The 18,485-nt window shown below is 36.6% G+C and overlaps 1 protein-coding gene across 2 annotated transcripts; it reads right to left on the bottom strand.

Annotated features, from left to right (window-relative positions):
- Positions 1 to 839: 839 nt before the first annotated feature.
- Positions 840 to 17,986, bottom strand: LOC124530997 (CD109 antigen-like). 2 transcript variants are annotated; one of them, XM_047105382.1, is made up of 26 exons: positions 17,780 to 17,986; positions 15,998 to 16,066; positions 15,008 to 15,191; positions 14,611 to 14,789; positions 13,570 to 13,726; positions 13,050 to 13,186; positions 11,869 to 12,196; positions 11,611 to 11,787; positions 11,211 to 11,417; positions 10,523 to 10,678; positions 9,710 to 9,883; positions 9,447 to 9,563; positions 9,307 to 9,361; positions 8,950 to 9,097; positions 8,267 to 8,571; positions 7,221 to 7,381; positions 5,447 to 5,689; positions 5,166 to 5,308; positions 4,441 to 4,648; positions 3,734 to 3,911; positions 3,002 to 3,198; positions 2,557 to 2,694; positions 2,279 to 2,451; positions 2,103 to 2,205; positions 1,761 to 1,929; positions 840 to 1,648 (listed from the first exon to the last, which is right to left on the bottom strand). In XM_047105382.1, the coding sequence occupies exons 1-26, from the start codon at positions 17,806 to 17,808 to the stop codon at positions 1,443 to 1,445; spliced, it is 4,341 nt and encodes a 1,446-aa protein (XP_046961338.1). In that variant the 5' UTR covers positions 17,809 to 17,986; the 3' UTR covers positions 840 to 1,442. The 2 variants fall into 2 exon arrangements, with proteins under 2 accessions (XP_046961338.1, XP_046961341.1); XM_047105385.1 differs by lacking the exon at positions 17,780 to 17,986 and adding an exon at positions 17,703 to 17,721.
- Between the last annotated feature and the right edge of the window lie 499 nt (positions 17,987 to 18,485).

The following is an 18,485-nucleotide window of genomic DNA, read 5'->3' as shown; positions in this document are numbered from 1 at the left end:
TTATCAACCAGAAATTGTATAACGTATTCAGTAATAATCTTTACGATGTAAACTATGAAAAAAAAGTGTTTTAAGGTAGTTTCGTAAGTATGTTTATTTCTTTGAATGGTTATAATTTAATAAAGACATAAATAATGCATAAAGTATTTACACTTGTATTTAAAAAGTAAAAGTAAAAATCTTCACAACCATATGAAAATAACACAAGTGCAGAAATTTAATTTTACTGATATTAAAATACAGTCATAGATAGAAGAAGAACTGCTTTACAAAATGTATTTTTATAACAACAGATTAATCAAAAAAAAATTAAATACAATCTTTTGATGTTTTTATTTTTTAATAATAAAAAAATAATAATAGGTTGTGTTATATTTTATCTGTTACTCTAAGTGTTATCGAATTCTATATTTTCCCCGAAAAGAAAATAAATAAATAAAATATTAATAACAATATTAAAATGGGAGGCAAGGTATTGGTATAAACAGCGATATTATTTTATTATATAAAAATGTAATACTTTATTTAAGGACTTTTATAATTATAACAACAGTTCTATTACGATTATTAAAGCTTATCTGAAAGAAAACAACCAGCTTAGATTGACGATAGTTAATATTGATTAGGTCCTTCAGAAATGATTTAATTAATCTTATTAAATGAGGTACTAATCTCGGGGATAATCTTGTGACGTAGTAAGTCTAGGCAAACGGATCTTAATATACACAATTATGGCCTTATTATCTTTTAAGTAAAAATAAAAATATATATTTTATATTAAAAACCTAATCGGTTTGACATTACGAATCTCTGCAGTATTATTTTTTCTCGTTAAATTATTTTGAATAAGAGTTCTTTAATAGTATACATTTTATATTTTTGGAGCATATAATTTATACTTATAATTCATTCCTGAACATTCGTAGATTGATATTGTTGATTAAGAGCAAATACATTTGCTCTTTAAGAGAACTATCTTTGTACGAATTCGATTTACTAAAAATCAATGACATTGAGACATCGACCTTTATTTTAGTAAGTGTAAGCCTTTGAGGTAGCTCTTCTATTACTATAGCTTATATTTTGGAGTAATTGAGAGATAAATTCGATTCAAGTGATAATTAGGGAATAGTATAAAAAATGTTAGCAGATTGATTGTGTAAATACTTGTTTCACTGTGTACTTACTTACTCTTACTATGAATATATTTTTATTTGCAACTGGTCTCTAATGTGATATAAATAGCATGGGATCACAGAAACACTTTGTTAAGTTCATTCATAGACAGCCTGAATAGTTACAATAGAAAAGTGACAATTACAATTCAATTTACAAATGTATTTACATTGTATGTAGGTTATTGTTTATGACTCTTGTTCTTATGAGCGTTGGCTTTACTCCCGCGGCGGGTTGACTCCATCTCCTTCGGGTGCGATGTCGGGCTATCGCAGTAGCGGCAGCAGCAGCAGTAGCAGCGGGGCGGAGAGCGCGGCGCGGGCGGCGGGCGAGGGCGCGCGGGGGGCGGGCGCGGTGGCGGGCGCGAGCTGCCCGGCCGCCGAGCCGCACGCGCGCTCGCACGACGGCCACGCGCGGCACACGTCGCACGCCGAGCTCGACACGGTCTGGTAGAACACGCGGGCGCGGTGACCTGCGGGACGGAAACGGTTCTTTAGCTTGTTGTAATTTGATAGGAATAAGGAAAATGTTTACGTTGTAAATTCGTTAACGTATGACATAATTTAGCATTTGTGTTTACTCACTGGAGTCATAAAGGTCGACGAGTGTGACCCACGCCGGACGCTGCCTCGCAATGGCCAGCGCTCGAGGCGCCGCCAGCGTGGCACAGCGCTCCGACACGCCCGCTCGCAGCCACGCCGACACTCGCGACCCACCCCCATACAGACGTGCGCCGACCACGTGCCGCGCCGCCTGCGACCACAGTTGCGTTAGTGCCGGTTGCATACAATAAAATGAAGTAAGCGGCGATAGTAAAATAAATAAACGAATCTCATGCATGTATGAAACCCGTTTAATTTTTCAAGACCAGCCAATTTTTTAAATTTATATAATGTGTTAAATTATTTTGATAAATAAAAACATACCGTTAATTCTGTAATTGTGTTTATGTCGGCTAAATATCCTGAAGGTAGTTGCACCGTAAGAAGCGCTAATCCACTTTCAGTTTCATTTCCAACTGGAACAAATCTGAAAAAAGAAAAAAGGAAATATTTAGCATAACGAATTTCCTTGTAATCTCTAGAAGAAACCGCTCACTCACCCGACGCACACGGAGAGCTGCAGGCGGTGTCGGGTGGAGACCTGGTCGACGCGCGGGTCGAGCGTGTACCGCGGCCACGCGCCCGTCACGTTCGTGCGCCCGCGCGCAGTCAGGCCCACCGCGCACACGCCGCGCCCTTCCGTGGACGCGCTCGCATTGCGCACCTCACGGACCTGTTACACACAAATGGCGCAACATTAGTACAAGCTTGACAGGGTTAACTTTCAGCATACTATTGAATAATGGACACATTTGAAACTTTTTTTTTAAATTATTACCAATTGCGTTTGTATGATGAGAGCATTGTCGTTGTCTATGTTGAACTGCCGCGGCTCCTCAGATCCGGCGACTGCGACCGACACTCTCAGCTTAGTCGCCGTTTTTATGGTTTGCGCGAACTGCGATAACGCGTCCAACTGGAACAACAGAAATTATAAAGCTGGTAATATCAGTTGACATCAATTGCGACTACGAATATGTATAAGATTCTTGTATTTAAAGAAGCATTTGATGCTAACTCATTGGGTTCCTACAACTAGCTTAGCTACGTGAAATAACTTCGATCTTTATTTATGTCTAGTTTATAAAACGAGTAGGAGATTTTATCATTGTTAAGTGCTTTTCAACGGACCTCCAGACTTTTACTTTAATAACAACAAGCTTGAAAAGTTAATTTATTTAAAGTATTTAAATTTTTTGAAAATTTGATAAGTAATATCATACCACATCAGGATCTTGATCTTTCGGTCCTAGCGCTTGCAATAGATAGCGAGCGACGGGAACAGATTCTTCTATAAGATTGGAAGCCAGCATAGCGCGCAGAGCCCACGCCGCTGTCGAAGCTTCTAGACTGTTTCCCTTTAACCATGGATTTCTCCACTCTGAAGCTGGTATTTTACGTGGCCAATACAAGGCAGATCCTGTAACAAGAGCAATATTCAAGATTGTATCTCCTTATTTATCCTACTACTATTATAAAGGCGAAAGTTTGTATGTATGGATGTATGGATGTTTGTTACTCTTTCACGTAAAAACTACTGAATGGATTTGAATGAAACTTTACCACAATATAGCTTATACATCAGAATAACACATAGGCTACAATTTTTGAGGTTTCTAATGTGAGGTCGTAAAAAAACACATTTTTTGCGCTTACATTGCAAACGCTAACTGAATCTACAAGATAGATCAAAACAATGTACAACAGTATTGTACAACTTAAAAAGGTCTACAAAAAAGTCCGTGATGGTATTATGTTTATCTCTTAGGAATAACCCACAATAACCATTTTTTATCCTTTACTTTGTACGAGAAATAATAGCTTATTTACGAAGCGATTTTAAGCGATTACTAGACTAGACGGGACGAACCTGAAGTCCACGCGAACGAAGTCGCGGGCAAAAGCTAGTAGCTACATAATCAAGGAGTTAGGGGAAGTATGAGCCTCGTAATCACCCGTGGTGTTGGCGTACTGGTCGAGGAGCTGTAGCGCCTGTGCGGCCTGCGGGTGTCGCGCGGCCGCCAGCGCGCCGCCCAGCGCCGCCAGCGAGTAGGCGTCCAAGTCGGGCGACAGCGCGCGGGCCAGGTAGTCCGTGGCCTTGTTGATCGCATTCTTGTACAGCACGTCGTTGGCCTGAAATGACAAATTTCGGATTTCGAAATTGTATTGTGTGACAATAACATATGCTGAAGATTTAACGCATACCCTACGGTAGCGCTAGACGTAAACTTATTTCTAGTGATTTACGAGCTATCCGTATCAGAAAAGCCAATTTTGCTTTACGGTTTCTATTTTCCCGTATCCACTTTTGATTTAAAGCCTTTTATAAGACATAAAAAGGCAACATTGGAAAATAAGTTTTGAACTAAAAAAGTTAATTAAATAATTTTCCTTCCTTTCTTTTAGATTCATATTAATTGGTTATGAATTTTAAGCACTATTAGAGAAAGAAAGCTGGGATGTGATGTTCAATCACCACCGATCACCAATAAGAATATTGCCATGGATTATAGAATCCGGAACAATGATTTTAAATGCTACCAGATCAGATCTCAAGCAAACAATTACGTTGTTGTTTTTCTTTTTAAAAACATTTTATATGTTATGAGTATACTCATGTGATGATGCTGCATTGCAATAGTGTAATGAAAGCGGGACGCACCTTGGTATCGAGCAGGGCGAGCAGGGCGCGCGCGGTGAGCGGCACGGCGGCCTGCGCGTGCGGGTCGTTGCGCTCGCGCGGCGCCTGCCAGCTGCCGTCGGCGCGCTGCGCGCCCACCAGCCAGCGCGCCGCCGCCGCCGCCGCCTCGGGCGACACCTCCACGTAGCGAGCCGAGCGCGACAGCCAGCGCGCCGCCACCGATGTCATCCTGCATTATTATACCGTTCATGTCATTTCATACTATGTCAATAATAATAACATATAGTACGACACAAATTAGATGTAGCATCGGAAAATGAAACGGAATGAAAATAAAACCGATTACTGTCGATTTACACAACCAATAGAAATAGCTCCCTATCGCGCCATTCGACGCTATTTGTCGCTATAGATTCACGCGTCAGAGAAAGCAATTGCATGTAAATCGACGCGTCAAATTGACGAACATATTAGGTCATATGATATTACAAGTTATTACATTTGTGCAAAGATCATATTCGCATGAGAAATAAATATTGATAATTTGGGATAGCGTACTTAATTCGGATGTGATCGGTTTTACGAATTTTGCCGATGCGACATCTAAGTTGTGTCATACTATACCTGTTTATTTTATAACTAAATTCAATAGTATATCAATTCGATCAATGAGCTCGGGGAAGTACCGAAGATATTTTACTGAAGAGTAAAGTAGATACATCATTTATTAATACATGTATACTAACAAGACATCAGAAGTAGCTTCGTCGCCGATTTCTTGTGAGAAGGAGCCGTCCGGCCGGCGGAAAGCCATAAGGCGCTGGTAGCCGGTAGCTGCCTGGACACGAGCTTCCTTGACTATTGTTGTCTCGTCATCTTGCTCCGTTGCCTGTGAAAATATAAACTATTGCTATTCGACTCTCCATTGTGCCCTGAGTATTGCTATATCTACACTAATGATATGAAATAAATCAGAGTATTCATCTTTTACATAGAATAAAAAAATTGCAATTGGTAGTCATTGTACCTGAAGATAATCCAGTAAAATGCACGCCCGAGCCATTGGCCGAAGGGCATAATTGGCGTCGGCTGCGACGACAGGAGGCGCCTTCATCGCCCTCAGAGCATTAGCCAGCAGATCGCCAGTGGCTTCTAAGGACACAGCGCCCAGCTTGGTGCCAGCCGCTGGTGACAACGAGACGTTCACTCGAGCTACTCCCCGCCGACCGTCCAAGAGTGCCCATGACCAAATATCTTCAACGTATCCGTCCTGAAATAAATTTCAAATTGGTGAGATACTAGTGGTCGCCCACGGTTTTGCTCGCGTTTTGGTCGTCAGTCATTCGGCATAAAAACCGATATCCTCCCGATTGAAGTTCGAGCTTTATACGAATTTTATCAAATTAATTTCATTAGTTCGGTAATGAAATAGCAACAGACCGATAGACAAAGTTATTTTCGCATTTATTCTTTTAGATTATGTTACTAACATTCTTGTATTTTTACATAAAAAGAAAAACTTACTATAATTAAAATAAGACATGAAAAATTAATTGGAATACTTTGACAAAATATCACTATAATTTGAGGAAAAAATTAAATTATAGGACTATAATCCTCTATCAATTGTAAAAAGAACGATTGTGTACATTTCAATCGATCAATAAACCGACTCTCTTTCATAGAGCAAAATCTTTAATTACGTAATTATTTCACTCTTATACTTCTTAAGTATAAATCATGAGAAACCGATGTTCCTTCCAACTGACAATGGAGAGAAAATATTAATGTATCTAACACGAGGTCTTAACAACTGTGTTTACTGAATTACACATACTCGATCATACAAACAGAGGAAAAACTACTAGCATTCATTTGCCTTGTATTTAAATTCCTCGTTAGTATGCGGTATTAATGAAACGTGACTACGGTTTATAATTGTATCGCCATATTGGTATATAGCTAAGGCTACTTATATTGTGAACAATATTTATTAGGTATAGAAATGTTGCTCTTTAATGTTTAAATAACGATTGACTTATTACGTATTGTCATTAATATATCTACTGGTAATACAGTTATACGGTAGCTTTACAAATTATATATACTTGTAGGTATAGCGGGCGTGCTAATAATAATAACTATTTGACAAAATGCATTTAAATGTTATGACAAATGATTTTACAATTATTAAACAATTAAAATTAACTAAAACTATCAATTGAAATAGATAAACAGCGTAAGAGCGGACGCCATAATTGTATACGCTCATACCAACCCCGACTCTCAATCGTCTGGTTCACGTTAACGGACCGGCAGGTAGACAGACTTCCTGATTCGTTTAGAAATACGTAGGCTATAATTGTGTGTTTGAAGTAATTATGTTCATGTCTTCAATTTCGTTATCCAATATTCAAATGAGACTTCTTAATAGGCCCTCATAGTAATATTTTGTGACACTAATATCAATTGAGACTGGTGCACACGATAGCAAAAAGTTACATTATGTAATCGAAGAATGAATTTAAGCGTCAATAGCGCAATGGTTTACGTTACCTAGCGGTGTAAATGTTTCAGGATCGATCCTGAGTTCTTGGGCTAATTGTCGTACCCACTCCTAACACAAGTGATAAACTTAAAAAGAGGGGTAAATAGCAATATTAATAATTTTCTTTAATAATTAATGGAATTGGTTGTATTCTTTATTTTAAAAAGCTATATACACGAGTTAAATAGAAGTTTCTCAACGCAACGTCGTCAGTACGATTGTGAAAGATGTCTCAAATAACGTGTAGACTCACCTTAACATCGATGGTCCTGAATAGAGAGGCGGAGACACCGTTCCCGTTGGCCTCCACGATGACGGGCGCCTCACCTGCCCGCGACGCCGACACGAGGAAGGCCGTGCTGGCGAGCGAGCGCGCCGGCACCGTGACGCGCACGCGACGGAACAGTTCGATCTCTGACCACACCATGGACATTGTGATAAATAACACGTATTAACTAGAGACTCTCTTCGGGATGTTTTTCGCCAAGTTTCCGACTCCGCAAAGTCAATAAATCTTTCTTGGGGCAAGGTATCCATTTCTATAATAAAATTCCGCAGACATTTTTAACTTAGCCGTCTCGTAAATTCAAATCGTTTATAAAAAAATACTTTGGTAAAAAAGGCGTATTATTCGATACAAGATTTTGTAGATGATAAAAAAAGCTCGGAATTAATACCTTATTCCAGGCAGGACACATTACATATATATATAATTGTATTTAACTCATATGATTGTATTTTTTAAATGATGAAAAAGAGTAACTACTGAGTTTCTTGCCGGTTCTTTCGGTAGAATCTACTTTCCGAACCGGTGGTAGCTTCACTTAATTGTTAAATGATGATTCAAAAGTGCTTATAAAAGCTCACTTGAATAAAGTATATTTTGATTTTGATTTTTGAATTAGCATATAAAAATACATAACCAAATTAGCAGGTATTATAGTGCGTATTTGCGTAAAGAGGTACTTTCTAATTCCCTACTATGATGAGATTTTCAACCGACATGACGAATAGAAATCAAGCAAGAGAGCGAAACTTTTACTCGATATCTGACATACGAGATGTAACTTTGCCATCATTCAAAAGCCGGGCTGGAATATTGCAAACTTACGTGAATGATTTGGAACTAAATCATGATAATAGGAATAACATATCTTACACTTCCAGTACATAGGCTTGCTTATAATATGGTCTTACTCTTTTTTTGAAATATGTTTTATTATTTTAAAATACGAATAACTTTTCGTAATGCTTTATTTATGAAATTTGGAAAACCTAGGTAACTAGGGTGATACTTACTTTTAGATGAATCGACGTTATTCTCTAAAGGTTCGAATTCGAAATACTGGTCGGAATTGTGGAAAGTTACTTCGACTGAGGTGTCTACAGTCAGGGAGCTCTTGAGCGTTATTATGATGGCTATGGTCTCTCCCTTTTGTAGACTTTCCGGGAGCTCGGCAGTCATGGAGAGCGGTAGAGCTGTGGTCAATTTGCGCGGGGCGGCCAGACCTAACCCTAAAGTGGGGTGGATCGCAAAGGCTCCGACCGACCATTCACCGGGGGTAATCGGTGACCAGCGTTCCCTGGTGCCCATGCCATCATTACTGAAACAAAACGTTACTGTTAAATGTCTTTAAAGAAAACATCGATTTTTATATGAACCTTATCGTTTTGTTAAGTAACGGCGAAAGCATTTTGGAATCAATTTACCGAATCCAATTTACGACGATTAAAGTTTTTATACCATCGACTTTCTCTTATGCATGTTCAGAGTTAATCAATACTTGATTGCGAAATATCTGTTTCATGCTTTTTTTTGTCAACGTATAGATACTCTGGTAAGGTATCTTATGTATCGGGTATACATAAGATACCCACACATATCTCAAGTTATTTTCAAATTGCATCAATTGAAAGTTTTGGAATACATTCGTCACAATTGTACGAGTTATGCAATTAGATGCAGATGGCAGGCGCCTTACCCGATGGTGAGGTTGGTGAACATCCACGTGGCGTGCGGCGAGAGCGTGCGTGTGAGGTAGTGTCGCGGCGCGGGCGGCGGCGGCACGCGGCTGAAGGCGTACGGGCCGGCCTGCGGCGCGCGCGTGCCCGTTTCCACCGCCGAGCCGTCTGCACACCGAACGTCATATATCATACAACACTCAAATTGATACGTTGCCATGCAGAATGCATACCTTTATGAATAACAAGTTTTAAACGTCCCTCGTCTTTCTCGTAGTGTGAGCCATTTTATAATTAATTTTTGATATTATATCTACTGTTAGTTGTCCTAATGAAAATAAAATAAACTATTCTTTAATAAAAGATTTGACAACTACCTTTATCATCGCCTTTAATAACGAGACCATCAGTCAGAAACACTACACCGGCGTTCTAAAACAAAATGTAAACAAATGATATAGAAAATAACATTTAGATAATAATAATTAACTTTAATATAGTTTATAACGATACATACGCTAAACACATCACTTGTATTTTTCCCCCCTAAGTCGAGTCCCAAGCTCGGCAAGTGGTCTTCGTTCTTGAAGAGCGAATGTTTTAGTCCACTGTAACTTTCCACTTCTCGTTCGATCTGTTTACAAAACCATATAAAATTATCCTAATATTTTAAAAACACACGTTAGTGCCACATTTAGATTAAACATATGTCTGTTACAATATAAATGCAACATTAAACAAGAAGCTATATTCATAGAGTTATTGTTTTAAATATTATACCGTATGCATGTCAAGGCCACTGCCTAACCCGTTGTCGTCGGCTAGTCCAGTCGCGATGGAGTTTTCGTCGCCGCCGATGAGCGCGGCCTGCGCGCCGGGCTCGCCCGTCACGCGGAACTCCACAAGGCCGTTCGGCCGGAGTAAGGAGCCCGATGTGACCGACGTCACTGTCACCTGTTTCATATTTAACAGATTTTTTTTTCATATTAATTAATTTATGTTAGCATTAAATAAAATGTATTTGTCATCTATTTTCAAGACTCAGAATGAGAGAAAGTTACTTTTATGTAATTTAAATGTATGTTTGTTCAATCTTGGATTTTTTCAGAGTATTCTAGCAGATGCTTCGTCAGAATCTGCTAGGATGCTCCTGGAGTTCTACTTAATAACAATTAGTATTAAATAATGTAAAACCAGAGGAAAAGGGTAAAACAGGACTGACGTCAGGTACGTCAAAATTTTTTAATCTTATTTTATGTTGGACAAAAGTCCCAAAATAAAATAAGATTAAAAAAAAATAATTATGCAATATGTATGTTTCGTTTTTTCTTTTATATTTACTAACACAAGATTTTGACAAACCATGAAATGATTTCGAATTATTTGATAAAAATGAAAACTGCAGGTAATCACAAAAAAATCCGAAACATAATATGTATGATGAGGAAACTTATATATATTAAAATTGAAAATTAAATAAAAAAAATGTTGTTAAAACTTAAGAGCAAATAATGATGTGCGTTTCACTATTTTTAATACACCAGGACTATAAAAGTATTATTAAGCAACAATTAGTGCAGATTGCAAAGGTACCTGGTGGCGCAGCAGAGGCCCCTGCGGCGCGTAGAGCGCGGCGGCGCGCACGGCGTCGGCGGCGAGGCGCGGGTACCACGCCAGCAGCGTGCAGCCCGGGGCCATGCCCGCAGACACGCGCTCCGACACGTCCACGCTGCGCCGCGCCGGGCTCAACTGGACACGAACGTACGGTTATCACGGGACCGTGCATCCGACGACTCACAGAAGGTTGTAGGCAATACTCAAATTTTTTTTATTATTCTTTATTGCACAAATAAAACATGTTATGTCCGCTAGAGCAGCATTTTCGGCCAGCCAACCCAGAATAGTGTAGGAGAGTAGTCAGTAGGGTGTGCACAGAAGTTAAAGAAAAATTTAAAATATATACATAGCAATAGATGCCGTTAAATATATATAATAAAAATACATAAATATGCACAAACGTATACATATATAAGTACATAAATATTTAACATATATACATAAATATATACATATATATATATAATATTGATGAAAAGACATCACATAGTGTTGACAGACGACAGATAAAATTATTTTACTTGGCGCTTGAAGGAATCGCGCGAATTTCTCGTTCTTAGATATATACTAATCTTCCTATCATTGCTAGGAATATATATTTTTTTTAAATACTAGTTCGTGTTGTGTGTAATGACTCCCTACCCTAAATTAATAAAATACTCACTTCTAAAGTCTTGGCGACGAGGATATCACCACGACCGATGATGACATAATGGACGAGATCCATCGGCTCAGTAGCGGTAATCCGAGCACGCAACTCGTCTCCCACAGAAGTATTGCGCGTCAGAAGCTCCATCACTAAGAATTGTCCACCATTTTCCAAACTTTTCTGGACGTTTACCACCCGTTCCGAAATTTCTTTGTATTTAATCTAAAAATATTACATAACTTAAAATATTCGATCAATTTCGAAAAGCGATACAAATTAAACCAACTAATACACATGTATGTATATCAAACGAACGTTTTCGAAAAGTACTTTAGGTGTTGTCAGAGTGTTTCCTGAAATACTCTACCAATGATAAAGTAAGCATCTAGAATTAAATGTACGACTCAGAACTTACCACTAAATTAAGGGTTGAATTTGCGTGCGCCAAATCTGGTGTGAAAGTATATTTCGCGAAACCTTTAGTAAGAGCTATAGTAGTTTTGTTAACAGGAGATCCGTCGTCCCATAGTCGCTCAACAATTACTTCATCAGATATCTTCATAGTTTGCCCAGACGAATTTACTAATTCGATCTATGATTAATGAATATTATTAAAACACATAAAATTATCAGGTACAAGATTTGCTCGGTTCTTTCATAAGTTTAACCTTACCTGAACAATGTATGGCAGAGTAGGTTTAAATCTATCGGGAGCTGTTACTTTAAGTCTGTACGGAGTCCGTAAGAGAAGAATCCTTGTCGTAATGTTTTGACGTATCAAAGTATCTTTCTCTTCTAAAACGGCTTCAACGACCAATGGTCTTGCAGCATCTTCTGCAAGATCTAGGTCAGTCTTCAAGTCGTAAACTAGGTCTGCTTGACCATTAAAATCGATGACTTTTCGGGCTGGTGTCGAGAATACTGGTTGTAATAGACCAGAGAAGAAAACGGCGTACGCAGATATGGTGAGTTCGCCTTTGACTGGTAGTCCATTGAAATGTCTGCAAACGAATTTATTTTGTAAGATTTTGTTTTACTGTTAATAAAGAAAGTGTTTACAATAAATTAATTTGCTCATGGTCCCACGCATAGAGATACGCATGGTGCCTCTTTTTCCCCATTCGAATATGAGAGTAGGAAAAGAGAGAGCACCTGTGTTATATATGATATTTCCCACGCAAATTACTGGTGTTGGTTGATGCTGTCAAGTAGAGATCATCACTTTTTTACGACATTAGTTAAAAAGTCACAAATCTTATTATTTTCCAGAGCATTAAAATGGAAATTAATTCTTGTTTTCTCAATAAGCAAGGGATTACGTCTCCTTTGAAAAGAAAATTATTTTCCAATATCTAATAATAACTCACAGACTTTTTGCGTTTCATAATTTGATGTCTATAATTATTATGACGTATATTGAATTATAATTTTCTATTACAATATTGAAAATAAATTTTCACATTGAAAATTATTATCTTAGTTATTGTGGTTGGGAAGCTCTGTATAGCTTTAATATGTAACTTTTAGATATTGACTTTTTTCAGTTTTAAATGTTATTTTCAGTTTTTGTAATATTAAACAAATATTTTTATATATATCATGAGATATAAATCCATCTAATATTCATTTATTTTTTAAACATAAGCAGATGAATATAAAAATCTCATATTAAAATGTAGCGAGTTGACATAACTGTTGATACATGCTCATTATGTAACTGTGTAACTTAATATAAGTCAGTAACTTAAGTATTCAAGTATTTCAAGATACTGTTTCACTACGGTGAATATTTTCTTTCTCAAACAAGTAGGTATTACTTAAATTCCTATGTAGTTTATAAAAGTAATAACATACTTGGCAGTTACGTTTATGTTGAAACGGCCATCGCTGAATAACATTTCCTTGGGCATTTGAACATCCATATGGAATTTGGGTAGCACATAATCTGCCACCAATATCTGTCGGGAGTATTTTTGTCCGCGAACTTCGACCTTTAACAAAAAAAGTGTAATTTACAAATTGACATTATTTTGCATCGACAAAGGTTATCTTGTTTGTTGGAGGCTATACATACATCCGGCTTACCGGTTTTTAGTTGAAATTCATTTGCATCAAAATATTACCGTATTTTTCTTAAAATTGTATCATTCTATATGCAACACATAAAAGGAAACCTGTTTTTAAAGAATTTTAAGTTCAAAGAAAGATTATAATAATAGGTATATGTTAAGAGATAGTAAGAACACTTAAAGTGAACTTAAAAAAAAAAGGTTGTTTAATTATAATTGGAATAATAAAGAAGCGCGTTTAACAACATTCATGATTTGTAAATAAATATGCGACAAGGTTAAGAAAGATTATTGGATATAAATACTTGTATAGTCCATTGTCCAAGCGCTGGTTCGTCAGCTAGGAGCAATTCTTCGGCGAATATTCCTCGGTCCAGAGGCTTAGCGGCCCACTGGCGCACCGGCGACCCGCCCGTGTCTAACAGGCTCACGTCCACCGTGCTCGATAATGGTAACAAGTATCTGTGTTGAGAATATAGAAACTTATGAAAACGAGTATTCTCCTATTGTGGTACATTTCTACATTTTGGTACTCCAAACCGAAACTTCTTCGATAGTACAATTGAAACAATGGTTAATAGTAATTTCTCACATCAATTGTGCAAGTACTATCGTACAAAGGTAAAATGCAACCAAACATGACAAGCGTTTTAATGACTTAGAACTTTTTATTTCATGATGACATACATGTGGGCTTTACGCATGTCAGTCTAGGTACCTAACACTTTTATTCTACTGACTAGTAGATACTCCCATTGTAATGTTCCCATTTGAAGAAGATCAAGAAGAGGCACAAAGGACAAAACGTCGTTAGTTACCAAGATTGGTCGCGCATTGGCGATGAATCGGTTAAAATTTCTTACGGCGCCAATATCCATAGGCAATGGTGACTACTTAACATCAGGTGGCCCATTCACCCGTCTGCCTACCGACTTTATATAAAAAAGAAAGAGTTACTAGGAAACGATTAATTAAATCAATTTCGTGGCTTGAATGAATTATTGGGTTTAATAAACTGATCTTTATGAGGTATCAAGTGGAGCGGAACCGTGGCCCACTAGCACAACGACGACTCTCGTGTTCAACCCGCTCACGGCTTGTGTACCGTCAACGGCAGGTATCTGCGCAACGGGTCGACGACCGCGCGGTAATCACACGTAATCTTAGCGTGCGAACACTTGGATCGCTTTGTGATGTTACAATCGAAAGTGTTTGGTTTGTGTGTTAATGTTTTGTGCTCTAATTGTATGCTATTTTTTACTATAATCATTTTAAATCTAAATAACTTCAATATTAGCAATCTAAATTTCTTATTTATTTATTTTGATAGATTTGACTCTACTTACTTGTCCAACGCAATGACTCTGAAGTTTATTGTATCTCCAGGTTGATACACTCGTTTGTCTGTTTGTATGAAAATACAAAAACTCCTCGGTTGATAAACTAGGGAGGCTGATGCTGCGAACAGTGGACCTGAGGTAGACCGAGCTACCAACCTGTACTTACCAGGCCCAGGGTCCCCTATCTGCGTAAAATGACACATATTTTTAACTGAATACAACTGGTATATTTTTTCAATCGTGAATCAACTGTTTTATGTGTCATAAAATGTTACACATAATAATGAGTCATTTATCATTAAACACATTAAGTATTATTTTTAAGTAAGCTTCAGCCTTAGAAATATTTTCAAGAGATAAATTAAGCTAGCAATTTATCTCAGGAAAAATTTAAGGAACTTACTTCCAAATCTATTAGCCTGGAGGCAGCTGGTGGAACCTGCACAAGTCTTCCCTGTGAGAACTGCTCTCCAGTAGCTCGCTTGCCCTCCACAGCAACATATAGGTTGTGGGCACGAGAACCGCCAGCTATGGAGACTTTATAATTTCCAAACGGCCTTAGCGCTTTCGGTCCTAATACTGATACGCTACAAAATATTTAAAAAAAATTGTCAAAATTTATTATTTTTACAACAATATTTATCATATAATTAACATAAATGGGTATGGTCACAATTACGAATTTTTAGCATCAATACAAAATGGTGTATTTCTTTAATAATTACGTTCATAATGTTCGCATTAGTTAAGATGGATTGTACATTTTAACAGTTGTTCAAATATATTAGGAAATCGTAAATAAACTTATTTATTTTGTCCATGGAATGTTTATCTTTATTCAAGTTCATTTCTTATTTGGTACCTAAATATTACATAAAATCAGGGTCCAAATTTTGTTTTAACTACTCATATAGAAATAGGAAAATTTATAATCGGCGCTATCGTTCTATTTGTTTTAAAAATTCATAGAACTAAACAATTATACTAATTTCAGAATTTTTTTTTTTACATAATCAATAAAGAATGTTATTTTAATTAATTTCAAGTAACAATAATTACGGTTACAAGTGGTAATAAAAACCGTTTCAAGTTGCGAATGCGTCGTTATTGCTAATAAGTGTCTATACAGTAAAATGACATGAAATCTTTTTTTACCATGTCTTCATGGGAAAATGTATTGATCAATTATTATTATTCATTGTAAAAAGACGTACAAGTTTTTTTTCTATATACTTATAATTCATTATTAACTAAAATTATGCTATTATGAATAAATGGTTAATTACTTAAATGATTAACAATTTAGTTTACAGCTTGTTTTTTTCTAATAAAACAGAATTTTTAGATTAAGAGATGAAAAAATAAATTAACTAAAGTAAAGAAATTAACTTACCACTGAACTGTGCTTGATGTAATAATAACCGTCAAAAAGCAGAATAGAGCTGTATTGTTCTTCATTTTACTGAAATAAAAAAAATCATGTAGTAAGTAATCATCATGTATCATAATCTATATCTATGATCTATAATCATCATTATTATCATATGAGTAATAAGTATGCAAAATTTACTTGGTGGTATGTTTCTGCAAGTCTGTCTGGTAAGGTACCACTAATTCAATGGACACTACCACTAAACAGTACTGTTATGTTTCGGTTTGAAAGGTGTGCCAGTATACCTAGAAGCACAATAGACCTTAGTGTACCAAGGTTCATGGTGCTATATAATATCTACGAGCGGTGTTAACAACTTATTATAAGGAGGTCCATTTGCACGCCTGCCTAACCAAATCGTAACAGACTAAATTCAAATTAAAATCATATTTTTTTCGATATTTCGAGTTGATTTTGATCGAACAAATGGAAAACTATTTTTTATATAGTTCCCAAAGAATATTTTTGGTGTAACTACGGTGGTTAATCTCAACAAGGAATGGTTAAATAAATAGGAGATAATAGTATGGTCATGTCTGTGTGCAATACAAATAAATTCTTTGTTCCCTCTCTGTCAAATCCGATAGGTGTACGATCCCATAGGACTGGAGTCAGTTCAGATGCAGTATCAACTACTTTATGTGTTTTTGTAAACTTACAACTTCCAAACTTCGAGCTATTGATAATATGTTAACACCATCAACGCCAAAAAGGCACCCAAGTGGATGTTTACTCATATACTATAATGACATCAGTCATCCCTAAATATATATACTTATATTACATAAATGAACTAACCGAATATCTGTTTTACTGTGCGATAAGTATGATTATTTGGGGATAACAACTTACAGGAAAACTATGAAAACCTTTGAGAAATTCTGAGGAATTTTTTTTCCCAATAGGTAATGAAGGTAATTAAAATTGAAATAATTATAACATAAGTAGGTATAAATTTTTTAAGCATTTCTCAGATATATATTTTTTTTAAATGTTTCATGTGTTGAGACTATACTATTAAACTAATAATAGTTATATAGTTGCAAAATATGCATAAAAATCATTTATTATTATAATCAACGACTTCGCTTGGATCATATAAACAAGTTATTTACATATAAATAGCATGCTTGTAGTTATTTTATTATCACAATAATTTATGTCGTGCGGACAATACTCTAAGTTAATAAAAGAGATGGCAGGTGTCGTGGGTGACTTATTGTAATGTACCCATTGAATTCACATGATAACTGTTTCCACATATTGAGCTCACCGTCCTTGAGTCCTCAGACTTTTCTGACTCACTGTATAAACATTACATACATCTATTTGCGTTGGTGGAATAGTCTTTTAGCCTAATAAGGCAAATGCTATATTTATATACATATTTTTATTATGTTGTCATTCTTATGTAACCAGTTATTCGTTGAAGATTAATCTGGTTCCAATAAAGTTTTAAATTCAATCGAACCATGAAGGTAAAGATTTAAGCAGAATAAATGTAGAGATGTATGAAAATAGGCTTGTAATTGTAGAAAGGAACTTTCTCTACAACAATACAATGTGTTTGGTTTCAGATCTCGGAACTGATACATACTATATACATACTGATTTATAAATAAATGAATATTTAGGTAATATTTTCATACTTTTTCGCTTTCCCTACCGTATGGTCTACAGTCTATAACGATGGTGTTTATAAGATTTTTGTGTTATGAAACAAAAGCGCAGAAGCGTGCTCACTTTATATTAAGTGCCGTTATGATATCCATGAGATTTCACTCGAATAAAACTTTTCACTTTCAGTCGTTGCATGTAACTTAACACTATATCACAGATCGTTTCTATCAGGTGCACATTATTTGTGCGTCGGTCTCGGGCCGTCGCGCACAGTGGCCGCGACTTGCGATGTCGAAGAATGACTGACTGCGTACAGTACCACAATACAGCCGAGGCGCCTACGCAGGTCGGCTGCGAGGTGGGGCGCCGCGAAGCCTTGCGAAAACCCCGCGTCACAGCTTGCTCATTGCACCCACTCTAGCTCCATCGACCAAAACAGTGAGGAAATACTGCCCACATAACATTGGACGATGTTTCCTGTGAGCGGTAGATACGATATACCTGCAGGTATTTTAATGAACGAACGAACAATGTTAATAGTTTTTTAAGCATTAAAATATGCATGAGTGATTAAATAGAACACTATTTTCATTTACAGTGACTATTTTATTTATGTTTTCTATTATGGCAGTAATATCCTTGATCATTTAATAACCTGCGCAATGTAAAACGTCTAGCATTATTATTATAATATCTGAGATATTTTCCATCCTTTCCAAACCTATTTACTGATTTATTAATGTGTATCTATACCCTCAAAATATAAAAACATTAAGAAATAACTTTAAAAATATAAAGGCATACCTGCACTACAGCCATTACACGACTT

This window comes from Vanessa cardui, chromosome 7 (assembly GCF_905220365.1).
Source record: "Vanessa cardui chromosome 7, ilVanCard2.1, whole genome shotgun sequence".
Taxonomy (NCBI): domain Eukaryota; kingdom Metazoa; phylum Arthropoda; class Insecta; order Lepidoptera; family Nymphalidae; genus Vanessa; species Vanessa cardui.
The sequence above is the reverse complement of the archived record's forward strand: the minus strand, read 5'-3'. Positions and strand labels throughout refer to the sequence as shown.

Excerpts from the sequence above, each read along its gene's own strand:
- LOC124530997 (XM_047105382.1), bottom strand. The coding sequence starts at position 17,808 with ATGGATATCATAACGGCACTTAATATAAA. Across the intron at positions 13,187-13,569 it reads TTGGACAATGGACTATACAA|GTCGAAGTTCGCGGACAAAA; the intron begins GTATTTATATCC and ends TTTTTGTTAAAG. Across the intron at positions 9,098-9,306 it reads TATTAAAGGCGATGATAAAG|ACGGCTCGGCGGTGGAAACG; the intron begins GTAGTTGTCAAA and ends TTCGGTGTGCAG.